General features: G+C 42.0%; 1 protein-coding gene across 3 annotated transcripts in view; it reads left to right on the forward strand.

Annotated features, from left to right (window-relative positions):
- The first annotated feature begins 701 nt into the window (after positions 1-701).
- The window catches only part of LOC146497926 (ephrin type-A receptor 3-like), a 78,403-nt gene continuing 51,864 nt past the window's right edge, over positions 702-27,240 (forward strand). For 2 of the 3 annotated variants that reach the window (XM_085139426.1, XM_085139427.1), the window contains exons 1-5: positions 702-903; positions 14,620-14,684; positions 20,186-20,386; positions 21,513-21,620; positions 21,736-22,087. In XM_085139426.1, the coding sequence (XP_084995552.1) occupies positions 789-903; positions 14,620-14,684; positions 20,186-20,386; positions 21,513-21,620; positions 21,736-22,087 (841 nt within the window). In that variant the 5' untranslated portion in view covers positions 702-788. Of the gene's footprint in view, positions 908-4,076; positions 4,083-6,370; positions 6,436-14,619; positions 14,685-20,185; positions 20,387-21,512; positions 21,621-21,735; positions 22,088-27,240 lie in introns of all 3 variants that reach the window. The other variant, XM_085139428.1, reaches the window with a different exon arrangement.

The raw sequence follows: 27,240 nt of genomic DNA on the forward strand, positions 1-27,240 counted from the left end.
CAGTAATCACTGTGAGGCCACGACTCTTAACAAAATAGTGACAGCATTTCCTACAATGTTACCCAAACAGTAATGAGATGACTGGCTTTGTAATAGTTTGCTCTGCCAAGGACTATTGTTCTGGCATTTTCCATAAGAAAATGATCTGGCATCATTTTTAATAGGCATAATTCACCCCTTAAACTAGGCCTCTTTGGGGTTTGCCAATTTGCTTCTGTTTTTCAGTGCTTACAGTTCTCATTACCAACATAACCGGTGACAAATGTCAAATTATGCATTGCTATTAATATAAATGAGCTAAACAGTGAGCTAGATAAAAGTGTATTTGCTATAAATACATAATCTTTGAAATGTTCAAGATCTACGAAGTTGGATTTACAGAAATGAATGACGTTTGGTTTTGCTGTGACATTTCAGCCAATAATTATTCTTCAAGCGCAACTATGAAGGGTACTGCGGTCAGTTAGCTTTGAAATTTTACTCTGTCACTCGGCCGCTTGTAATGTTTTTTCATAAAAGTCAACATGAAGCCAAATCACATTATCATATGTTGATTTTTTGCAGTGTAATACAGAGTCTCCACGGGCCTTTTACATCACCCAAAAAGCCAGGCGGCTGATTGACAGAACTTGGCTGACTGTGGACCCTCCTTCCCAGCGTCTCCTCCTCTCTCTCTGTGCTCTCCCGTCCTCTCCTCTGCTCTCTCTCCCTGCCTCAATTGCAAGGCTGCGCTCACCGACTCGACACGGCGAACAGGGATGCAGCGAGGGCGCAGCGCAGCCTGAAAAATGGCATCACCACGCGTACTGTGGATCTATCCATCCCTTTCCCTCCTGTCCTCTCTGCTTCTTTTCCACGCTTTTCCGCCCTGCCGAGCCTTACGGAATTACCCGGAGAATGAAGGTGGGTTTTTGCCCCCGACGTGTTTCGTGGAGCTTTAAAGTCGAGTGAGTTTAGATGACTTGGTCGTGCGCTGAGTTGTTGGTTGGGGAGCCCCATCCCGCGGCTCTCCACTCGCCGGCGAAGGAGCGGAGCGCAGCGGCGGAGACTCCCGTTAAGTGCTGCTTATAAATCATGCATAAAGGAAAGCGGAGAGAGGGAGCAAGAGAGACAAAAATAGTGTTCGTCACGTTTTTTTTTCTTTTCCGAGCATGCTGACATGAAATTTTTATGACATATAAGCGCAGGCAAACCTGTCGTGTATCATCCAGAGAAGGCTGAGGTCGACTTGTCACTTTGTGACATTTTATTAATCAGTGGACTATTTTTCCCTGCGTCAAAGAATACTAACTTATAATGATTATGCCAAAGCAGCATTGGCATCTCTGTCAAAATTCTTCTTAATTATAGATATCTTCATTATTATTACAGACTGATAAATGTTTTCTTCTCTGCCGTGGACTGTTGCCACTGCCTCAGTCTGCAAATGAGGAGCAGCAATTACATTAAATTTGTCACACGCTGCTGCTGAGCCTCTCTCGGTTATTGTATTAACATCGATGCTCAGCCTGAAATTAGCCAATGTATTTACTTACTAACTACTCCTGACTGCTTGCTGGGTTGAAACATGGGGGCTGGCTTGTTTAAAGGGAAGTTGAACTTGCACTAAATGGAGAAAACAGCAGATCAATGTGCTAAAGTCATAGCCAGAAAAACAAAAAACAAAACAATTATTAGTTTATGAAGCAGGTTATTTGGATTCAATTGGAAGTCTGTGGTGTTGTTTTGCTTGTTGGCTGTCAGACAGTCTGGCTGGAGATGATACAGCTGTGACTTGTCATCTTGTGAATCATTTTGTTCAGTGTTCCCCCAAAAGCTCCACTGAGTCTTGTTTTGAAGCTCAACAAAGCTTTTCTGTCACTATGAGTTGCCTTTCATTGATATTATTTTTCTCTGTATTTTCTCAGTCACTATCACACACATACACAGATACGGACAGACCTCAACTCCAGCCTTACATAGATTAAACAGTGAGCTCTGGGACACTCATACAATGACAGGCCCCACTGAGGTTAAATGGGATCTCCTGTCTCCGGCTGACTTAACAGTATAAGCTGCGTGTACATAAATTGCTGCTAAATGTATGTCACAGGCCGGAGGAGTTCACGCAGAACAAAGGCTCTGAAGGACAGAAAGGCAGCGGACGAGAGGGAGAGTAGAGATGGAGTGGAGGAGCAGGAGGGTTTTTTAACTGCAGGAGACAATGCATGTGATGGAGACACTAACACACTGCTGAAATATTCAGTGGAAAGAGCACGAATGATGAAACCATCTGGAAGCCAAAGGAAACTCCTGTTGATTTCGATAAATAAACACAGAAGCATGTGAGCCGCTGTGAATGTTTGCAGGCACATGTGGATCATGTTCATGTGGGGTGACTGATGGGTCAGAGGGTTTTCATTACTTATAAATGCACTTTTTAAATAATGTGCTACAAGTTAGTCATCCTCCAGCCAGTTCCTGCTGTTTCAGACTATTGGCCTAATTGGCACCTTTAAGCCCACTGCTCCATGTGCCGGTATCTGTGTGTGTGGTGTCTGGTCTGTGTGTGTGTATACGTTCACCAGTGGGACAGTAATCCAACGAAGCCACTTTTGTCAGCTACTCTGTGGCTCGCTTTTACCTTTTGGCCTGCCAGTTTTCCTGCTGTGACCGCACGTGCTTAGCTAAGGGATTGTGCTTCTTTGTGCCAGTGTGTGTGCCTATGTGTGCGTGCGTGTGTGTACCCTGTGTTTGCCTATAAGTGTGCATACTCTCCACCCACGCCTCTCGGTAGTCGTGTTATTCCAGGAAATCTTCCCTCTGAGTCTGTCTCGTACTAGAAGCGAGGCTGTCATAAAAGGAGAGATACAGCTCTCAGGGCTCAATTAAGAACACAATCCCTTTGATAGAGATGATAGCGTTAGCAGGAAAAATAGTGTTAAGCTGTCACAAAGCTTAGTTTACCACCAGAGCTATTGATCCGCTCCAAAATTGGTTGGCATTTACAAGAAATTCGGTTGTCGTAACAGAGAGCTTTGGTAAAATTGAAAGAACCGCTTGAAATTGTTGCTGTAATTGCATCTCCATGGGGCCCATAAGACTCTGCAGAAATGGGTTCATTCATAAATTGTGAGATAAAGAGCGAGAAAACCGGTCTGAAGGTCTTTGTTATCACCAGTGAACGGAGGAAAAGGACTTTGTGAGTTATTGCGCACCAGCAGAGGGAGCCCTCCATTCCCTCTGTCTGGACCCCGAGGGCATACTGATGTAACAGCAGGGTGGATGCTCACAGGTTTCCCCCCTTGGTTGCCGTACCATCTCCCACCCTTCTTTGCTCTCAGTCTGTATCCTCTCTTATGCAGAGGTACAACATGTCTTGTTTCTTTTCTCTGTTGCTTTGCACCTAGTTCTCCCTGCGACTTTTTTTTTTCTCTCTCTCATCCTTCTTGTGCCGAATCGTGCTGGGGAAAGGAGCAGACTATCACACCTTTCTATTTTTGTGTCTTTCCTCTCTGCCTCTAAATTTACCTCCTCACTCCTAGAAAATAAGGAACCCCGTGCTTCTTTCCATTCCAACTCTGGATGTTGATTTAATTTCATATTAAAGCGTAAATCCCTGTGCAAGTGGATGCACAGATGAATTAACTAAGGGGTTTTTTTTAGTCTCGAGGTTTACTGTAATCTGTAATTGCTCATGGGAACGCACTTGAATCTTTTTTTAAAAATTGAATTGACCTTAGGGTGCTGCGGGAGATTGCTGTATTGCTTCTTAAGGTTAACACGGGGGTGAGCAGTTAGTGCAGAGGCAAGCATATGTAAAGCATGCCCTCTGCTTCGACACACACACACATCCACATTATGATTCACACAAGATCCTGACTGTGGTATAATGTTGGGTCAAAGGTCTCATCTGGTTTAATTGCTTTAATCTATAATGGCTGCTTGTAGTTATCGGCAGAACCATACCTCACAATGTGCGTGTGTGTGTGTGCACGCGAGAGTCCATGAGATTGTTCTGCTCCCATGTAACAGCCATGACCTTGGACAGAAGAGGATATAGATCTCCTTTCTCATCAGAGAGCAGCAGAGGAAAGCAGCAAGTGCGAGCGCCCTCCTGTTTTTCTTTTCTGCCTCCACTCCGAGCTCGCTCTAATCCCGGTCTTTTATATCTGCCCTTCTCTCCTTTCTATCAGCCTCCCTCGTGGCCTCCATCTCTTTGTCCCTGATTGTTTTTAATCTTTTGTTTTCTTCTCCTCTTCCTTCTCTATTTCTCTGACCTCCAGTGTAACAGTAAGGTGGGAGCTCCCGTACGCCTTCTGTAATCAGGTGGAGCTCCTACAACTGCTTAACAAAGGCTCACGCGCGAGTGCGAATGGATGTGTGTGCACTCGTGCACACACGCGCGTGCACACACTCTCCCACACTCTCCCACACTTATCCTATCTTAATGCATGGCTGGGGGGCAGTTTGGTGGTCTCGGTCCAGAGAATAGTGGCACATATTCCGGGGGCTGGCTGATAGATGGGGTTATAAATACAACTCAGTGACAGAGAATGATTCTGCTGTGCGCGCTTCACCTCATGGACTCATTGTGTGTGAGGCTGTGTGTGTTTAACTGTGTGTGTTTAAGTGTGTACGTGAGTGAGAGAAAGGCTGAGAGACTGGGACTTTTTAAAAAGTGTAAGACAAAGCAAAATGCATAAGGAGAACAAGAAGAAAGACAGATATTATTGTGGAGTTTCAAAGGTGGAGGGGTTAAACATTCTTATTTGCCTTTTTGATGAGAGTCTGACGAGAAGACTGAAATCAGTGTCATGTCTCTGTGCCAGACATGAAGCTCAAGCCAGAAGCTAGCCAGCTTAGCTTAACTCCACTCCGGTCTGACCCCCTAAACTCCCCAAATTAATGCATTACGTCTGTCTGTATTTATTTTGTTTATTTTGTCTGTGTGTGTAAAGTCTAAAAATGGCTATGCATGGTACAGTAGTGTCACTGATGGTCTCGGTCTCTTAGTTAGGTCACTGCCAACATGTAGTCCACCATCATTTTTATTTACTGGGATTTATGTGTGTTGTACAGATGTGAATGTGGCAGATGTTCTTCAATCTATTCCTTTAAAGACAGAAAAATAATATTAAGTATTCATTGAGTTTCCATTCATGTTACAATTCAGAACAATATCACTCCCCCAAAAACAGACATACCTTCTTTTAGCACTCGGGTTAATTCATGTATGAGAAACAAGATATAGATCTTTCAAGCAGCTCTTGAAAAAAAAAGACAAGATAAGGATCTAAATTATGAATGCCATATGCATATTTCCTGTGTATCCATATGTTTATTTTCACTTTTGGAAACGATAAGGGCTGTTTTTGTATTTTATATTCAGAAGTGTTGTGAGACAGGAGTTTATTTTTATCTCAGTTCCCACCACGGGGATGAATATGTGCAAGTCTCAACCAGCTGAGGCTTGAACATGAACAGTTTTTAGGCTTGAATGATTCCCTTCGGATGTCGAGTTCATTAATGTCAAAGGAAACCTTCCTCGGCTTGCGATGTGTGATGGCTGTAGTGAAGTTTGGCTATGTGGCCCCTCCCCCATTTTCTGCCACCACCACATCTGCTGACCCCTTCCCCCTCTCTGATATGAACAAGCCCTTAACTGCTGGTCAAATTACTGATCACTGGGCCTTGACTACCATCTACCCACCACCCTCAAGCTCTCCTTCTTTTCCCTCTAACTGTCCTTCCTCACTCACACACACAGCGCACCCCTGGCGTCCTTCGTCCCGGATATGTTCGTTTTTGCTTATTTATTTATTTTTGGCTAAATTGAATTAGGTTGTTTCCGTGTCTCCTCACTCCTTTCTCTCTCTCATATTCTGTCTTTTTTGTGGTTGTTGCTGCGGCTGTGAAAGCCTACGTTAACCAGCTTTGCAAGCAAACATCTTAGCATTTGGTTCAGTCGTTGATGTAACATCTTTACTGGCCAGTGCTTCAGACTTTTTTCCTTTTTATTTTCTTTTTTGTGCAGAGGAGCGGCTGAGGAGCAAAACACCTGGAATGCTGACAGCTACCCTTGAATTTGAAATGGATCAAATGTAGTTACAGTGTCTTTCCCTGTTTTAAACGTCAAACAACATTTGCTGAAGCATTTTAACTTCAGTCATTTTTTTAGCTCCATCTGATTTTTCTGTTTGTCACATGAAGGCGCTGTAACAGATACGCAATCTGCTGGGCATCTACTGTGCGTGTGGTAAAGACAAACAGTGATGTGTGTGCATGTGCTGATAGTTGGCTGGGTTGCAACATCAGTAGAAAACCTGGGTGAGCACGCTTTAATCTGACATGTGATTTCCTCTGTCTCGACTGCTGAGGATCACCCCAGAGATTCCGGGCCAATTTGCCCTCCTGTGACCAACCACTGTGTGACAGCTGCCTGTCTCTGTGTGTGTGAATGTGTGTGTTTGTGCTCTTGTCTGATCAACAGGAATGTCTTTAAGAACTAACAGGGCACACATACGCAATAAAAAAAAAAAAGATCAGCAAGAAGCAGAAAAGCAAAAAAAGGAGAGAAATAAGCATGGAAGCGTTTGCAGATGTTGTATTTTATCAACAACAAAACAGAAGAAAAAAACGCATTTTTAAATCAGTGCCACAGTGTCAGTGTGTGTGAGACACATGTGGAGGCATACAGCATGTGTGGTTGTTTCTGCTGCAGGTTATTTCTGAATTTTCAGGGTCTCTGGTTTACGTTTGTTTGTGTGTGCACATCACTGTGTGTGTGTGTCTGTGTGTTTGCCGTTCCTTGCCCTTGATGAGTTGTTGGCATACTGGTGGAAGAAGCTTATTAAAGAAAACAAGTGTCTGGATCTGACTGGGTGTCACACTTCAACCCCGTAAGCATTCGACGAGCATGCACAGACGAAGCCGTGCCCTCACGCTTGCACTCCAGAGCCTCTTCAAGCGACAAACTAGGGCAGTGCTCCTGTCATAGTCTGTCAGAATATCATTGTTTCTGTTCTGCTACTGTTTCCAGTTTGTGAAATAGCAGAGTAGGCTAATCTGCCCTCTGCTACAATGTAATTCCAAAAGTGCAAGCTGAACAAGCCGAAGTTTATCACATACTTGAATATTTTAATATTTTGGGGGGATTTTGCACGATATGCCTTTTAGGTTTTTCCCATTCAAATCTCCCCTTTTTAAAAATAAATTAAAAAAAACTCATTGCATTGAATTGGGTTTTCTAAAACATTGTTTGACCTTATTCCTGACCTCCTCATAAAATGTATCTCATGGCTGTCATCTCAACCTGCTGGCTCACTTGTGTTCCCCAGAATTTTCCGAAAGTAGAACAGGAGGCAGAGCCTTCAGGTTTCAGGCCCGTCATGTGGAACCAGCTCCTAGTTTAGATTCAGGAGACAGACACCTTCTCTACTTTTAAGATTAGGCTTACAACTTTCCTTTTCATAAAGCGTATCGTTAGTGCTGGATCGGGCGACCCTGAACCCTCCTTTGGTTATGTTGCAATCGGCTTAGGCTGCTAGGGGCTTCCCATGATGCACTAAGTGTTTCTTCTTCACTCTTTTCTTTTCATTCCTTGTGTATTTATACACTATTACTATATTTCTAATTAACAGTTAGTAAAATTTGGCTCTTCCTCCCATAGTTTGCCTTTTGTCCCATCTTCTCTCTTCTCTTTTCTCCCTCCCATCACTCCCAGCAGCTCGTGGCAGATGGTTGCCCCTTCCTGAGCCTGGTTCTGCTGGACGTTTCTTCCTGTTAAAAGAGAGTTTTTCCTTCTTACTGTCGCCAAGTGCTTGCTGATCGGAGGGTCATGTGATTGTTGGATTTTCTGTGTAATATTGTAGAGTCTTTACTTTGCAATATAAAGCACCTTGGGGCAACTGTTGTTGTGAATTGAAGCTATATAAATAAAATTACATTTAACTGAATACATTTTTACTTGGCAAAAGGTGATTCTGTATTATGAAAAGTTCTCCCTACAAATGATGTAGGTTTTCTGTCCTTTGTCAGGTTTGTTTTTCTACAGATGGCTTGATTTGAATGCAACAAGCCTCTGTGTTTGATTTTGCTGAATCACTTTAATAGAGAAATTGTTGCAGCTTCACGATAAAGACAGAGCGAATGAATGCTTTTGACGACATGGCTTTGATTAAAGCTGACTTAATTTTGCGCCTGTTGAAGTGTAGTAAACCAACATAAGTTATTTGAACAGATGCATAGTGGGAAAGCAGCAAGAAACAGAACTGACTTAATGAAAGATCGGGATTAGAATTTAAATCAAATCAGCTGAATTATTCATAGATCCATTCGGTTTGCAGACAGTTATAAAGAAAATATAACATTCTTCTTCTTAGGATTCTTTCATAAAAGAAATAATTAAACGCCACATCCATAAAGGGCACATAATATTGCCTGAAATGTAGTAAAAACTTTTCCATATGTGACATAATGATGTTCATGTGTCTGAGTTATAAAAGGAAAACTGCTTTTAGCTCATAAGGTTAAAACAGACCATCGAAGCTATGAGGTAATCCATTAAAAATTTATAGTGAACGTCAAGTGACTTAATGTCTTGTCATTGCTGATTATATAATAGAGATATTTTGAACGGCATCCACCACAACAGAGTGCTGCCTTCCCAGCTACAACTTTTATCTTAACATGCTCTGCATCCAGAGTGCTCAGTACAAATAAAGCTATAAATACTTGACTCTATTCACCGTTGCCTCCGTGTGGCATTCAATGGAATCATTAAAACACGGGAAAGGGATGTTGTGTATAACAAAATGCCGGGAAGTCACTGGAGATAAGGATACAAAGGATATACTGTATCACTCAGTTTTAATAAAATGGCATGAGCACAAGGATGAGAGAGCAGATGGAGAGAGAAAAGCACAGGGCTGATTGAGAACCTCTAGTGGTTTGTGAATGACTGGAGAGAGGGCTGATGAAAAGAAAGCAAGGGTGGCAGTCTTGGTGTGGCGCCAGTGTATTCCTAAAGTTCAGGGCTCAAGTCTTCCCACTCCTTCATCCTGCTCTCCATCAGCTCATTTGTTGCCCTGACAACGCTCTTACTCGTTGAACTGCACCCTCAGTGGAGTGGAGCGTGGATAAAGGTGTGTGTGTTTTGTGTGCATGCTCTTTTTTTTTAGCTGTTTGATGTGTTGAGAAATTTGTCCTGCATTCTTAAAGCCTATTGACATTTTGTTGAACTCAAAGGAATGGTCCTACATTCTTGGCTAGCTGTTTCCCTGTTTCCACAATTTTTGTTGAGCTAAGGTATAGTTATTACCCCTTTATAATATAGCTACACGGCAACCGATTATGGAAGTTTTCTACCGGCGAAAACACTATCATTCAGTCATGTGGGAAATATCTAAGGCAGACTATATATAAAAGATGGAATTAGTCAGTTTACTGTTGGTGCTACGACCATACTGTTTGTTTGATTGCTTGTTTTTTAAGCCTGTGATGATCATATTGGATCTGGCTGATTTTATGCAAAATTCTAAAAACTTCATTCAAGTGCAGCCGCTGCTTGCGCTTCGCAGCATCTCATTTATCTCCCTTTAGATTTTTTTTTCTAATTTGCAATTGAATTTATCAGGTATGTTTGAATTTGCAAGTTGTGAATAACATTTTTATTGTAACACAAAACAGAAGCATAAAAGCCTGAGTTTTATATTTATAGAAGGAGAAGACAGTGAGATATCAGCATATTTAATGCAGTGTCAGCAGGACTCTTCAGGATCCGCTAAGCCTACTCATTTCAGTTTAATATGATGTGTTCTGAGATGAAAAGGATCTTATAAACTCATTATGTAGTCACATATTGTCCTGTAGATTGAGTCTGTGTGGTGGTCTTATTGTGCAGTCTCTGTCTTTGTGGCACTGGCACAGTCTTAAGGTGTGTGTGTGTGTGTGTGTGTGTGTGTGTGTGTGTGTGTGTGTGTGTGTGTGTGTGTGTGTGTGTGTGTGTGTGTGTGTGTGTGTGTGTAAGCATCCTGGTCTCTTTGTGCACCAGTCTGGCTGTTGGCAGTGCTGTTTGATTCTTGGCAGGTGGATCACAGCTTCTTGCAGCCCAGCTGAAGCGGTGGATACCATCCAGAGAGCGAGCGGTCGAGAGACCTAAAAAGACAGCGAATAAGAAAGAGAGAGGAAGACAGAGAGAGACAGACACCACAGAGGGAGGAAGCGGGAGTGTGAAGGAAAAATAGACAGACACAGAAGGAGATGAAGAGACAAAGAAACTGAAAAAAAAAAGTTTTTGCACATTCTCCGCATTGTTCTATAAGTAGTTGCAGTTTCAGTGTTTTACTGCTTTTGTACAGGAATTTCTAATTCACAAATTCACACCCTCCACCCCCACCCCCACCTCCTCCTCATTTTTCACTCTCAGAATGTAAACCTCACAGTCTGGTGTTGAAAATCAATACGACAGCTTGTTTCTCTGTAACAAAACAACTCTCACAGTAATCGGGTCACATGTGCACGACTACGGATCTGTGCACTTGTGTCCTCTGACAAAGGCCTCAGGCAATTAAAGTAATGTTTGGGTGTCCGTGAGCGAAATTGTTGGGTCCCCCGGAAGGCGTATTGTTAGCCAGAAAGGTTGGGAAAAACCTTCTTAGAAGATGTCTCTTTGCTTTCACATGGTCTCTCCACACTTGGAAGATGTTCAGCTGTCATGTTTAGCTGCTCACGACCTGGAGATTGCCTGTGCATGTTTGTGTGTGTGTGTATGTGTGTGTGTGTGTGTGAGAGAGAGAGAGACCAGTAATTAGATCAAATATGAACCTGGTCTGAGTGACTGAGTGATGAGCTTTGGGTTTTTATTCTGGGCCAAGGCAGGTCTTGACCAGGCTTAGTTTTCACACTCAAACACAATTCAGGAAATTTCCCCTGAGAAGGGGAAGAAGAGATAAAATGAGACATGATGAAAGTGTTTAGATAGACTGAGGTGTGGCTTTGTGTTTGTTTGGGGAAGACTGGAATGTATTTACATAATTTCTCTGCATCTTTGTCTTTGACACATATCACGTACAGATACACAGCCATGCATACATTATAGTCTGTGCATGCTGGCTGTGTCAGCAGCCAGGAAACTATACCTAATACATTATTGATGTGTCCAGTCAATAATTACAAGTGATAAGCGGTATTGACAGGTGTTGGGAGAAAAGAAAAAGTGTTGATCTGTAGGTTTATGTGGTTGTGTTTTCCCAGTGGGCTGCAAAATGGCTTTAAAGTAGGTCTATGTATTGACCTAGTAATGCTTTAGCTGACTAGACAACAATAAGACATATTTTGCTATAATGAGAAAAAAACAGCAACTACAAAAAACAAAAAATATTTTTTTTGAGCCAAAATCTAAATTGGACATAAAAAAGGATTCGTTACTGCGGATATTTACAAAGACAGAACATTTCAAGAAGTTGGATTTAATTATGTTTGCTACCTGCAATTTAATGCTAACTGCTAATACCAAAAATGCATATCATTTTTTGTGCTTGAAATAAACAGACTCTGGCTGTGTTTAGAAAATAGTGCAACTTCTGTAAGTTGCCTGTAAAACGACCCAACACTATGAGCACTGTTTGGATATTGTGCTTATATGCTATATAAATCTGGCCCCTAAGATGTTAACTGGTAAGTTTTAGCAGTTAGCTGTTTGCTAGGCTAGGCTAATTCCATACACTAGAATAATAAAAGTGTCTTAAACCTGCTGTCTTTTTCAAGGTCACCAGGTTATGGAAGTTTGCTTCCACCTTTAAAACTATTATTCAATGGTCATTATCTCACAATTTCAAACTACATATCTCAAAATTTTGACTTAATAATGCTAACTTTTAAGAAAAAAACTCAAAATTTGGATAATGACATGAACTTTAACTTATCTGTGGCAGAATCAAGTTTTAGACTAGGGAGCTTTTACAGGACAGTTTGGCTGTCAAATTCCACAAATTTCAGGTATATATTCCACAAAATATTATCAACGTTTTTTATTCAGACAGTTCCTTTGGTCGAAAGCAGTTGTGAAAGAAAATTAATACAAAGTGACCTGTATTTTATTCAGACAAAGTAACTTATTTATAGACAGACACGGTGATTCAGAAGTTCAGCTGAGTTAATTTAAAGTTTTAATCTTCCAATCATCTGCACTGTGTTGTGGAGATGAACGTCTTTTTTGTAATTTGGGTGAATTGACCCTTTATAACTGTCAAAGGTACTCAGTTATACTCTCTATGAAATACATGAAACGGTACTAAAAGAAGTGAATCACAGAGAATATCACATAATTCATAATTGCTTGTATTTGAAACAGGCAATTTTGCTAAATTCCTTGTTGATAGGAAGCTTTTATCTTCGCGCAGAGATATGAGAGTGTGGGGGGAAAATAATGTGTGTGCCCGTGTGTGTGTGCATGGATGTGTGCCTCTTTGTTGGATTCTGAAATCATATATTATTATACTATTATGTCCCATTTCTCTGTGCCACTCCAAAGCCCATGAACTGAGCAAAGCAGTCTAAATGGTCTTTAGTTCCTCTAAATACACCATGGGCTGGAGGCTCCGTCTGACCTTTCGCTGCGCAGCACCTCTCCAACACTGTTTCTGTCTCATCCCTCTCATTTAATCTATCTCTCTCACCCCGGCTCCACTGTGCAGCGCCTCTCTCTGCTTCATTATACCATGCGCACTGCTTTCTTTGTGGCTGTTTTCTCACTCGAATACCGCTTTGTGCATGTGCAAGCAGACACACGCAGATATGTGTGCTATGACACGCGCACAGTGCACATATATATACACGCATTATTACAGCATGACACGCCTCCCTGCTGTCACACAGTGTGCTGAGCTGAGGGGAACGGCTGGGTTTCAGTTAGAGCTGATGAGCAGCATGAGCACAAGAAGAAGAGAAGGGAAGGAAAAGAGGAGGCTGGACCAATTTTACAGTCCCTTTGTTATACCTACTAGCAGTATGGATACACAGAGGGCCTTGTAAACAGACACGTTCAGCCCTTTTCAATTGAGCGATTAGCCTCATTTGCATTCAGGGGAGCAAACTTTACAGTAGCGGTAAATAGTTTTTCCAGGTCACTGCTCCTACCTTATAAAAATTGGAGTGAATATGAAAGTGCGCTGCTTAAAAGGGATGCTTCTTGTTTAAATTGTGGCACATCAACGACTCACACAGTTGATCTTGGATCTGTGGACTGAAAGCATACATTCAAACCTTTTCGCAGAGGAAGGATAACCTGTGAAGCACACACAATATGAGAGAGAGAGAAGAAAGAGCAAAGCAGAAGTCTCTGCAGATGGATACTGATTAAATATTGATGGTCAGCAGTGTTGAAGGCTTGATTAGGACCTGAGTGAGCCAAGAATGAACAGTGCCACACATCTATAAATGCACTAGCAAGTACCACGAACATATATCTGTGGTATTAGCAATTTGGCGATACATTGGTATCAGCCAGTATCAGCATTTATAACAGTTGATAAATTAAAATTAGAAACATAAAGAAGAGGCACCCTTCAACCATGTTATGAGCATTGATGTTGCATACTTTGCCTGCAAGAGGGCATGCTGCAACTTCTCTGCAAGTCTGGAAGAGTTTGGCACCGCATAAAAGAGCAATCCATGAAATGTTGTGGCATATTTTCTTAATAGGAACTCCTAAACAACTGCACATTACAAATGTCGGGGAAATCTGCAGGAACGTGTCTAGAAGAAACAAAAATATGATAAAAATGTATCAGACTTTGAAATAATTAAATATCAGTATGAGCCTTAAAAGCCCTATATCGCTCAGGCTCCACTAACAAGTGATAAAACCACACAGGTGCAGAACCGTGCTGTGCAATCTAAACAGGTTTTCATTGTGCCTCCCATAGGTCAGCCTGCCACAGCGTCTTCTCACTTTTCACTCTCACCTTCCTGCATCCCCCCTCTACTTCCTCTTGTTATGCAGAGACCACACACTGGAAACAGCACGTTAAATTCAGAGTAAACCAGGCATGCACACGTCTTCAATCGACAACTAATGTACTTAAAATAGTGCATCAAAAGGCAAGCAGATTATTGTTGTACTATTCCTGCACTTAACAGCACAATAATCTCCTTCTAGCCACCGACTGAACTTAAAAAATGAGCCTTAAAAAAATATATATATATATATAACATGTAACCAGCATTTTCGTCTGACTACTCACTATATTGTCTGAAGCCAATTTTGACTGTAAATACAGTCTTTCTTACGGCTTCATTGAATGACTTTGTGTCCCCTTGAACTGGAACAGCTGCAGCGCAACCACAGTAATCTTGGAGTTTAAATTATAGGTTCACCAGTGCTTCTGATTCCATTGCTGGTGTACTCCAACACAACAAAAGATGCCCTTGTGGAACACATTTTGAAAGTGTCTTTGTGGAAAACTTACAATGCGACATAATGTTATGTTATACATTCAAGAGAGAAACATGCCGCACCATGTCTGAAAAGCATCAGTCGTTCTTTAAGGAGGCAGGGATCAACAAATGCCACAAAAATGTCCTGTATGTGTCTGTTAACATTTTCTCTTTTTTTTTATCTTCCTTGTGTTGTCACAGTTACTTTGCTGGACTCAATGTCAGCTTTGGCCGACCTAGGCTGGGAGGCTTATCCTAATGAGGGGGTGAGTACCTGCAGTGTGCAACACACACACACATGGATATATATGATCTGGCACAAAATAAGATCTGATGGCATGTTATGTTGGCTCGCATTATTTCAGGGGAAGAGGCAAGGACTCAAAGCTAGCAGGAGGACTGGAGTGTGTGTTTTAGAGAGCACTGGGTTCATAAGCAGTCCTTGCTAAATCGGGAGTTTTCAGTGGGAATTTACAAATTATTTCTGCTACGCTGAAAACGCTGTGGTGCTGGAGCCTGCATTTATTACAGGCTGCGATTTTTGGGATGGAGTGAAGGGACACGATGGGGGGAGTAAATATTCCTACATAAGAGGAGATGGCATATGCATCCTAGTGTTTCTGCATTGTGTACATGCGACTGCAGGGTGGGTGTGTTGCATAACTAGACTTTCTTGGTCATGGGGGACCACGGGGGTTTGGAGTGCAGCTATCATGAATCAGAGCAGTGAGAAGAGGAAGAGCATATAGAGGAAGAATGAAGAAGTGCATTCAATAGAGCGGATTCTGTATGTCACTGTAGTGCAGGGGCTGTTGAATGGCACTGAATTAATTCTATTTCCTCTTGAGTCACACTTCTCTCTCGCTCGTCTTCCCTCTCCACTATTCAGCATCAGTGTGTTAAATTGCAGGATGCCACACGCGGTTTCATGGTTGTGTGAAGTGGAGAGGCAGCTGATGTGTGCAGAGCCAGGCAAAGTTGTTTTCTCAGGCAATCAAGGGTTTCGAGTTCGCTTAATTGAAATGCTCTTATTGTGCGGTCATATTGTAGATGTTTGTGGATGTTTTTATTTTTTTTGCGGTCCCTGCAGAAAGAGCAGAATGTGTTCCATCTGTGGCTAAACTAAGCAGGTCAATCTAATTTAAGTTACTTTTATTGAATATGTAGTTCAGGTTGGGGTGAACACGTGTTGTTAGTTTACCCTCAAAGAAATGTGTTGGCTGGAAAGTGAAGCGTACCCCATCCTGAATATCTTTTTTTCATGGACTGTCAGATAGGGAGACGCTGGTCTCCACACAATACCTCTGTGAAATAAATACTATAAATATAGCCTCCTTTTATCCACCCGAGACTTTGCAAAAATAAAAGTGTTTAGAGTCTTTGCTTTTTATCAGCTTCTTTAATCAGATCACGGAAATTAGTTTATAAAATCTTTTGCTTTCATTGCCCATCTCATGCGGTCGTTTGATACACGGAGCCGACGTTATCTCCCACCTGGATCGCTCTTTTTCATCTGGTAATTTAAGAAAATATACAAGTTTCTACAGTGAGCTATGATGTTGCCACAAAACGAAAAATCTATTCTTTATTGACGTTTGAGGGTAATCAGGTACAGAGCAAATAAAAGGGAGTGCAACTGAAGGACTCCTCAAAAATTAAAAAACGAGAGACTTGCGAAGTGTAAAAACTATAAATCACCCGAAATTTAACAGTTTAATTGTGGCAAACTTTTATAATTGATAAAAAGTCATTTTATTTGAAGCCTCTGCCTCACATTACTTTTCATCCCACTTTGTACTTATCCACTTAAGCACTAAGCAAATGAGCTTGAAACATAACTCATGTAAGCTCTTTATGATTTTGTTTTTTGTTACTTGTTTTAATCGGTTTTCTGTTTTTTCTAAATTTGTTTGGTTGAGAAAAACTTTTAAGACAGGCTATGGGCCAAATTACTACTTTAAACCTTTTAGCCCAAAGTTTTACAGTTGCTGAATCTTTACTTTTCTATTTCATTGTGATGGTCCTTGGAGTAAAAAATGCATTTACCTTGCCACCTATCCTCAGGGAAACCAATACGTCAGCACTGTTTAAGTCTTCACAGTAGCTCCTGGCACAGTTTGGCCTTCTACTGGAAGTTTATTAAGATCCAATAAAGCTAAAAATTTCTTGCCACAAGATGTTACTGCTTGCAATTTCTGCACAATTCAAGTCATGGACTGTATCTCTATTTGTAAAGCTGCAAACTATCTATTTAATTTTTTCAGCTGGTGTCATTCAACATTAAAAAAAACAGTATAGAGACCAACAAGGGCTGCCAATCGTGCTGGCAAAAGTGCTGTTTGTTTATGATGATTCTGCATATATCTAAAAATGAATGTCGTAAAGATTTACTAACTTGTGTAGAAGAGAAGAAATAGAGCGATAAGAGACTCAGAGAGAAGAGAAAATGTGCAAGGGTGGTGAGAATGCCTTGTGTTTTATATCAGGGGGATTATCTAGTTGACCTTTAAGCTTTAAACCTGAGGATTATTCTCAGTGAGAGGCAATTCCCACCAATATCAGGCTAACGTCTACCTGAATTAGTCCAAAATCACACTTGACCCTCACGGGTCACGCTTAATCCGAGCCGTGCAGGGCCGGATGTGTCTGAGACTGAGTGGAGCGACCCATTTCTGTCACCACAAAGCAGTGAGGGACACAAAACAGATATGTCTTAATGATGTTTGAAAATGGGAGGCCCAACTGCCTCTCGGCTTCCCCAGAGGCTCCCCAGCCCTCACTGGTCCCCTGCCATTTTTTCTCAACTTTTTATCCCCTACCCTGTCATTTGTCTTTCTTTTTTTTTTCTCCCCCTCGCTAAGCCAGAGCTTGTTCCAGAGTTTGGCGGCCAATTATGTCCTCATAGGTGTACCCATCAGATGATTGCAGAAGGAGGGATGTTATGTTAAGCCAGTGAATGGTTGAACCTAAACTCTGAGCCGACGTCTCTGCTTCACTTCAAAGCAATCAAGCTGGCTCTGCGCTGATTGGCCGAGGTGATTAAGAGTTCAGGGAGGAGGGTTTCGATTTGAGCCAACAAAGCCCTGGCAATAGTTATAAGTTGTGTGTGCATGTGTGTTTGTGTTTGTGCACTTGCGTCTTAAACAAGATAGCTGAAACCCTTGAGCCTATCCCAACGTTTCCTCAGTTGTATTTTTAGGAGACTTTCTCTCAGTTGTGTGACGTATCATTAGCAAATTAGAAAAGCCCGGTTGTTCTCAACTTCCTAAGCACACCTGCGTCTCACACCCGGCAGAAGTGACAACGAGCAGACTTTGCGAGCAGGGAAATAAGTTGCTCAACAGGAAGTGGCAGCAATCCAGCCACTCCAATCTCTGCCTACAAAGAAATAAACAAAGACATTATAAAGCCCTTTTTATCCCTCAATGACTATTCCCATAAATGCTTTAATCACCCCTCCCCGGGGACTCAGCTTTGTGTGTTTGTGTGGGTGGGTATGTGTGACCGTCCTGTGATGTCCGACTGGTCTCCGCTCTGCACAGATGGATCTATTTAGCTGCCAGTCGTGCCTGTTATTTACCAACATTCATTCCTCTCTCTCCCTCTTTCTCTCACCGTCTTTCTTCATTTTTTTTCCTCCCTCAGTCTTACGTTTTTGTTCTTTCAGTTGAATCGAGTGCAGCTGATCAGAGCGAGTCTCAGCCGCTGCGTTTGTAAAATCGGCGAGCAGTAATACGTCCTTTATGCTGTGTATAATCTCCAAACTCTTAACTGCCTGTCAGGGACATTTGTGTCAGCTGACTGTAGCATCTTAAATAATCCTCTGCCTCTTCTTCTTCTTTTTCTTCTTATTCTCTTGTTTTCTTCTTCTTCTTCGAATTTCTCTGTCTGCTGAAGTACTGTTAAGGTTAGGATCAAGAGAGAGCTGGTTTTGTTCAAGCTCCAATTCATACACAGTAGAAGAGGCTGTGGAGATTAAAAGCATCTGAGCGCATAGGAGAGCTGGCGAGTGAGCGCAAATGTGTGTGAGAATGTGTGTTTTTATGTGGCTCTGTTTTAGTGCTCAGGACTTCGAGGTGAAATGCGTCAGGCTTTTGCCGGGTTGTTGGGCTGTCACATCAGATTAACCTCAAGAATTCAACCTCAGCTTGGACTTCGCTTGTCTGAAAGTTTCTCTTTGCATTTTTGCTGCTTACTCGGCTCTTTCCTTGCCCGTCTCTTCTTTATTTCTCTGGACTTTTGGGACATGTCAGAGATAATTGGTGTTTACCTTGGTGGGTCGTGGTCTGGGTCCACTGTTGTTTGATTTTGCACAGGTTAGCGTATTTGTGTATACTGTAGTACGGTGCAACATGGCTGGGTAACGAGAACATGTAAGGAACTCTGTGCTCGTCACTCTGGAGCTTAAAGGCTTCAGCCTTAAGATGATGACAGGAGCTCAGAACAAAGACGGTGGTCTCTTCATTCCCAGCCACAAACTAGAGCCTATCCAGTTTGTGTGTGTGTGTATGTGTGTGTGTGTGTGTGTGTCTGTGTGTGTGTGTGTGTGTGTGCGTGCGTGCGTGCGGGTGTGTGTGTGTGTGTGTGTGTGTGTGTGTGTGCGTGCGGGTGTGTGTGTGTGTGTGTGTGTGTGTGTGTGTGTGTGTGTGCGTGCGTGCGTGCGTGCGGGTGTGTGTGTGTGTGTGTGTGTGTGTATGTGTGTGTGTGTGTGTGTGTGTCTGTGTGTGTGTGTGTGTGTGTGTGTGTGTGTGTGTGTGTGTGTGTGTGTGTGAAAGAAAATTGAGTTAGCGTCCTCTTGAATGGATCAGATATCTTGAGACACTGAAACCACATTGGTTTATTTTCCTTTTCTTTAAGGAATAAAAATGTTCTTTTTCTTTGTGTGTCTGTCTGAGAGTGTTATACGCATGTGGGTGCTTGTCTATGTGTGAGTAGATAGAAATGTTTTCCTGCTCATGCGAGAAGTGTTCTCAATTACAGCCGTAGTCAGAAGTGGAAACAGATGGTAGTAGATGATGGGAGACAAAGTAGCTCTGTCCTACCTACTCCTTCTCTTTCTCCTTCTCTGTCTTTCTCTCTCTCTCTCTGCACGTCTCACACACACGTCTACCTCTTAAGCATTAAATCGCCCGTTCACTTCAGGAAAACATACCCACTTTGCGAACACGTGCAGCATAGACAAAGACAGTCCTTCAGTGATCTTGACACACATCATCACTCATAGTCACCCATACATGAAAACAGAACTTGCAGAGCAGTGTTGCTTTGCACTAAACCACAGTTCATTGAACTTAGACCCAGTTTCCCTGTAACCGGTCTTTAAACTGAGATCCTCTTTGTCCACGCGCTAACGATGAAAGGGAGGGGTGCTGTTGTCAGCCTGGGCCCAGTGCTGCTGAGCGTCACCCTGACTCAGTTTCACGTTCACTTGCTCTTTGATTTGAAATTTATGCTTTAGTTAAAGAGATTTCCCCTTTAACACAAATACTTCTCAGCAGCCCTCATCACTTCTCTTTTCCTTCCTCCATCCCCTCATCACTCATCCACTTACTCCCCCTTTCACTCTCTCTTCCTTTTTTCTTCCCTCCCTCTTCTCTGAAGTTTCATGCAATCTTTCTCCTTTTACCCTAATTCTTTCTTTGCCCCCAAGCTAAATAATTTAATTATTTTAATATACAATGTCCCAAATATGCTTGAAAAAGCTAAACTAGCAAATAAAAACGTCATTATAAATCATCTCTATTTACCTCCTGTTTCTTATTCTCAGTGGGAGGAGATCAGTGTCATGGATGAAAGGAATACCCCGATGAGGACCTACCAGGTGTGTAACGTCATGGAAGCCAACCAAAACAACTGGCTGAGAACGCGCCACATCAGCCGGGAAGAAGCGCAGCGCGTCCACATTGAGATCAAATTCACCCTAAGAGACTGTAACAGTCTACCCGGGGTCCCTGGTACCTGCAAAGAGGTTTGCATCACACAAGCATAATACACAAGCAAGTTTCATAAACACATGATCAGCATGTGGGCTTTTCGGTTAGATAACAAATGCCGATGCAGCTGGTGTGTGTGTTTGTGTTTAAGGCCTCCTGTTGCATTTATGCTGCTCGTTTGCCTACTCGTCCTGAGCAAAACATTGAGTGTTGATAGGCTCCATGGCTTCTGCTGTGTAGCTGTCTGCTCTTTGAAATATTTTTGGTGTGAAGTAAGAAGAAAAAATAATACATTTCCTTAGTGTTTTTTTTTTTTTTTTTTAGATCAATAGCACACGGGTAAGTTATATTTCAAGTTGAGTGGTTTTTTGTTTGCAGTTGTTGTCGCAGAATATTCTCTGACTATCCACTGTGCTCGGCAGCATTTGCAGCATCTTCTTTAACTCCTCAAATGTGTGACTTAGTAGATACATCTTAATTAGACACATTAAATGCAGTTTATTTATTGCTGTGCTGTAAACTTTATGAATGGAAGCACATTTAAGGCATATTTAAGACCATCGCTTTTCCTGTTCTTATATGAAGGTTGTTAACATGTGTATTATCAACAGGTCTGTCAAAAGGAGGTGTGTGTAATCTAGTTACTGTAATGTAGTTAAAAAATACAAAAGAACTTATTTTTCATCTGTTTCCAGTCAGAATACAAAACACAAACAGGGAAACACAGAAAAATAACACGAAGCAATAGCTGGAGAATAAATCAAAGTTTATTCTACAGGCTTTTTTCGTTCTTTTTATTAATCTTTTTCCCGCCCTCCATTCTCTTATAACACTGCCCTGTTCTGTATACATTTCAATTCGTCTGTCCCTTATATGCCTTTCAGTCTTACTACATCTCTAGAATAAATAATGGGCTTAATGTGACAGTTTAGAGCTGCGCTCTCATGAAGCTGCAGACAGCGTTGCTGACTTTCAATCCAGACAGATGCACTGAGATACGGAGACAAGCTGCTGAAGAGCTGCAGAACAGTGGATGGCTTGTTAAAATTTCACATTGGATGGACCCGCTCATACTTTTTATCTGTCTCGGTTAACTGTGCGTCGTTCTGTCTTGTGTGTGATCTTTGATTTTTACTGCCTGAAAACTGTTTGTTTTTGCAGACATTCAACATGTACTACTATGAGTCCAACAATGCAAACCTGTGGTTTATTAAGGAAAGTCAGTACATCAAAATTGACACTATTGCAGCAGATGAGAGCTTTACACAGGTATGGATACTCACACAGAGAGAGCATAAGAACACTTTCAATTGCTTTCAGTTTGCTAAAGATTGCATTATCCCATTCACCAAACTCACATGTAAAATATATCTTTTCTTCACAGGTGGACGTTGGCGACCGTGTCATGAAGCTAAACACGGAAGTGCGGACCATCAACAACTTGAGTAAAAAGGGTTTCTACTTGGCCTTCCAGGACCTGGGCGCCTGCATTGCTCTGGTCTCCGTGAGGGTCTTCTACAAGAAATGTCCACTCACTGTGCTAAATTTGGCCCAGTTTCCTGACACAATAACGGGTGGAGAAACAGCACTGGTTGAGGTGCATGGTGTGTGTGTGAACGCCTCTGAGGAGTTTGAGCCTCCCAAGATGTACTGCAGTGCAGACGGCGGATGGCTGGTTCCCATCGGGAGGTGTGTGTGCAAACCAGGCTTCGAGGAGAACAAGGACATTTGCCAACGTGAGTGGGGCTGGGGTCCTCAGGCATATAGGGGACAAAATGTAAGCATGCAAGTGGTTGTGCATTTGTGTGGGAGAGACAGACAGAGACAGGGCAAATGAGGAAAAGGTGTGGTGCTGACATGTTTTGGTGATTAATTCAATTCAGTTCAATTCAAGTAATTTTTATTTATATAGCAGCAAATCACGACAATGTTTCCTTAAGGTGCTTTATATTGTAAAGTAAAGACCATACAATAATACAAAGAACACCCCGACAATCAGATGACCTCTATGAGCAAGCGCTTTGGCGACAGACGGAATAAAAAAAACTCCCTTTTAGCAGAAAGACACTTCCAGCTGAACCAGCCTCATGGAGGGGCACCTCTGCCATTGGCTGTGAGTGGAGGAAGACAGGACAAAGACACACTGTGAAAGACAGACAGAGATTAATAATAACTAATGATTAAATGCAGAGAGATGTGTCTGTCTCCCGAATCCAAACTGGGAGTTGTTCCACAGAAGAGGAGCCTGAAAGCTGATGGCTCTGCCTCCCGTTCTACTTTTAAATACTCTAGGAATAACAAGTAAGCCTGCAGTCTATGAGTGAAGTGCTCTAAAGGGGGTGATACGGTACTATGAGGTCTTTAAGATAAGATGGGGCCTGATTATTCAAAACCTTGTAAACAATGAGAATTCTACATTTAAAAGAGAGCCAATAAAGAAAAGCCAGTTTGGTAGAAGGATGCTTTCTCTCTTTCTAGTCCCTGTCTGCACTCTCGCTGCACCATTTTGCTGCTACTTTCAGTCCCAACTTTTTTGAGACACGCTGCTGCCATCAAATTCAAAATAAGCTCATATTTTTCCCAAAACACTGAAGTATCTCACTTTCAAAGGTTGTACTGTGAGTAGTTTTAAAAGATTTACAGTTTATTTTATTGTTTTTATTCACATTTTTCACAGTGTCCCCACTTTTTTGGAAGTGGTGTTGTGTATAAAAGTGTGTACATATCTATGTGGCTGCCTCTGCGTGCAGATGCACTGTAGTAAATTTTGCAGTGAAACAGAGGATGGAATGACAATGACTCTATGTATTTAGGTTAGGGACACACTTTGTGTGAATGTGTTTTTTTTTTTAACTGCGTGTGTGTGTGTGTGTCATCCTTCCCAATACAGCAAAAACAGCTTTTGTAGAGGAAAGAGTAGAAGTTGCTTTAAGGCATCTCCTCTTTTGTGTGTGTGAGTGTGTGTGTCTGACAGAGTTGAACGTCTCATTTTCCCTTCTCAAGTAGAGGCGAGTGTGTGTGAGAAACTGCTTATTGATGTGTGTTGTGTTGCAGGAGGGGAGGAAAAGGTATGCCTTAGGAAGCAGATTATTGAGTTGTAAAACTCCCCAGATGGTGTGTGCAGCATGTGTGAGTTTGTGTGTACATACTGTGCATGCATGCGTTTGAGTGAGCAAGCTGTATTAAGCTCATGCTGTCACCTGTCCCTACGGGCTCACTTCCTCGCCGAAAAGAAAATGGAATCGTAGATATTCATCACTGCAGACTTGAAATCGGTGCGCATAATGCAATTTCAGTTGTTTGGGAGAAGCAGCAGCCAAGACGCCCAGAAAACTTGGCAGTTGGGCCTTAGAGACAAGTGAATAAGAACAAGCTGTACTCTGCAGTTTGCAGACTGGTAATGTGCGCAGATTGTGGCAGAACTCGAGCTGCATCTCAATCATGAAACGCAGACTGTTGAGCTACATGCCTGTCTTGTAAACGTACACACTGTAGTTATTAGACAGGCGAGCTTGCTGGCAGATGTTTACACTACGCAGGTCTTTGTCACAGTACTAAAAACTATTTAAAGTCAGTCTGACACAGCAGGGTGCTTGACCTCAGTGATCTCCATGACCTCGTCGGCCAGATTCTTGACTCTTCTCACTCCAGAGAGAATAAATAGAGTAATAAAGGAGCATTTAACAAGCTGGCTTAAACTCTAAAGTCTAAACAGTCTAGTTTTTGTGTGTGCACGTATGTGTGTGTGCTGCAATTGTGTGCAAAGGTAATGATGGAGTCTTATTGGCAGTCTGAGGTCACATGTCAGGAAATATATACAGCCCATGTCTAATAGGTTAGGGTCACCAGAGATGCAGGGAAAACAGGTGTCCACTGTGTTCAACATGGGAAGGAAAGCCAGGTTTCTGTATTCAGTTCATATGTAGCAATTATTCTGGGAACAAAAAGAAATAAATAAATAAATAAACATTTTCAATAGATTTTAATTCCTTTGTGGTGAATTGAATCTTCCCACCCGCAGGGATGTCTGCGCCACCTACTCGGTATTAGGAAAAACATTTTTTGTGGGATCATGGGAAGGATTTGCATAGCAATGAAATTTCCTCATACAGCAGGAGAATTCGCTGTCCCACCAGTGTCAGCCAAACATATCAGCCAAACATAATAATGCCAAAAATTCACTCCCTGGAAACCGGCTTTCTTTTGTTTTGAATAACTTTGTGCCTGTGCTGCATTTGCATGAACACGCTTCTATTTTCATACTATCACCTTACCTTGTCAGAATTCACTTAGCCAGCTAATGCGGCTGCATCCGTAATCAGCCTCATTTTAGCAAGCGGATTCACAAAAGACATGAGAGGACACACAACAACAAAAAAAAGTACATCAACTCAGTACGTTGCACTTTAATGTGTTCCTGAGAGAACAACAGGCAGGCTTTTAAAGGGTCCTCTCAGCGCTCTGCATCAGCTCCAAACAAAAGGTTCCTGGCCTGAAACAGTCTGGAGGTCTGGAGGTCTTCCATAGGGAAAACACACTCTGCTAATGCATTTAAATCATCCGCTCCCGTTTGCTGTCACACAAAGAGATGAAGAGGTGAGGTTTGGGGGGAGAGCTGCAGGAGGGCATTTTGTAATTGTCATTGTAGCACAAGTGAGCGAGCCATTTAATGGATGTCTTCAATTCTCTCCTTCCTTCTTGTTCCTTTTCTTTGCTTGTTTTTTTTTTCTTTTCTACCATTTAGCACCTTTGACATTCACTGTTATCGTCCTATGTTCTCTGTGAATCTTTTCCTTGTCTTTGGCTTCTCTTTCTCTCTCTGTCATTCTTTCCCTCTGCCTTCCTTTCTCTTTGTTTTTCTGTCTTTTCTTTCTCACGGTGCAAAGCGCTAATGGAATCATTACTAGCCCCTCTGTGTTAGACAACCACCAGGCACCTCCAATTACAGCTTTTTTTCACAGTTTCTGTCTCTTTCCCCTCCCCTTGTCGATTTTCTAACCTTTTTTGTGATGTCTCCTTCTATTATGGGACTGTTCTCCACCTCTCGTTTTCGACAAGCCACCCATTTTGCTCCCCACCCGCGTCCTCTGACATTGTCTTCTTTTTTTTTTCTTCCACCTCACCATTTTTCTTTCTGTCTCACTTCTCCTCCTAGCAGCCCTTATCTCCTCTGTCTGCACTTGTTAAACATTTATAGATCATGGGTTCATCTTTCTCTCCTTCCCTTTTCCAACCCAATGCTTCCCGTTCCCCGGACAGAGTGTGAAGCTAAGTGTGTTTAAATGTATGGATATGTGTGTTTTGATCTTGTTAATCGAGGGCACTGTGCTAGATTAAATCCGACGGGTTGTTTCATGACATATAAGGGGAAATACATTGTCCAGGATAAACAGCGCACATATCAACAGACTGTGGAATGGGATACAGCGGTATTCATGGGAAATGTGGTCTTAATTTTGAATAACATAAGCAAAAACAAACCACGAGGTTGAGATGTAAACAGTCTTCTGTCATCTTGATATATTTTTACTGAGTTATCATAATTAATGCGACAGTGATGATATATGACTCCATGTTCTTTTTATTGCCTGGAAATCTCATTAAAGGACCAAAACAAATTAACGGTAATGCTTTTTGGCTTTTGCTAACTTGCCTGTGGCACTCACTCTTATCCAGTCCTATTAAAGACAGTCATTAAAATCAAGGACAAAGATTTATTTGCTTTACTATTACAGGTCGAATAATTTCTTCCTTGACCTTCTGTTTCTGAGAAAGACCCAAAAAAACAATACTTTTAGAGGTATCAACATTTTTTTTTCATAGACTAAATTATTCTATGTTGTGATAACCAATACGATGAATGAAAGTTTAGTCTTGATTGTTCATTCTTGAAGATGCTGTCTTATACCCCCTCTACTTTTTTTTTAAATAAGAAACTTATGGGGCTTTTAATATAAAGTTTAAAAACAGAAGGGACCATCTACCAAGAAGGAACTGACTAACCTTTAGTACTGACCTGGATCACCTTCATTAAAAATTTTGATTCATGCTACTGGCTATGGCAGTAGATGCACTCTGCTAATGCCATTAGTTGTGTTTTCAGCCATGCACTAAAAGCAGTGTTACTGCAATGGCCTTTAACTCCTTTGCTCAGTCTCAAGAAATCATACTCATCTGCTTTGTCACTACTGAAGTTGCATAATCGCCCTCTCTCCCCTTCTCTCCCTCTGTGTAGCTTTTGCACTACCTTGTCAGTTCAACTCCGTCTCTCTTCACCCCATGCAGAAGTCTCTGTCTGCGTAGCCAAAGCCCCGCTCCTCCACTCCCTCCTCTTTCCTTCTCCTGCTTTCTTTATTCTATGTGCCTTTGTCTCTTGTGCATTCTAGTCCTGCTCGTCCTTTCTGTTTCTGTCTGCCACTGTTTTCTTCTATCCCCTCTATTTTCACTGCATACTCCCTTGCCCTCTCCTGTTGTCTCTGTCTTTCATAGCTAGTAGGGGATGTAGTGAATACTCCTCTCAAACCTCTCCTGCTTTAAGCCCTAGGGGTACATGCTGAAGGGCAGGAGCGTGTGTGGGTGTGTATGTATGTAGCTGTGTCACCTACGTGTGCGCTCGTGTGTTCTGTCCTTCTCTGTGGGTCTGACAGCACCAATTAATGCCTCAGATGTGGAGAGATGGAGGAGACGAATTGAAGGAGGGCAGACACATGTCACCTCAACACAAGTTTTCCTCCCTTCCTCTTCTCTCCTTCTTTCTGAGCTGAAAATAATATGGGTCAGCATCACACGTCTGTCCGTCCACTTGTCTGATAGTCCTTTTTTCCCCCTTTTTCTTATTCATTTGCTGTTTCGATGCTGCCATGAAGTAGTTTACAAGAGGAACTTTTCA

The sequence above is a fragment of the Neolamprologus multifasciatus genome, chromosome 18 (genome assembly GCF_963576455.1).
Source record: "Neolamprologus multifasciatus chromosome 18, fNeoMul1.2, whole genome shotgun sequence".
NCBI lineage: Eukaryota > Metazoa > Chordata > Actinopteri > Cichliformes > Cichlidae > Neolamprologus > Neolamprologus multifasciatus.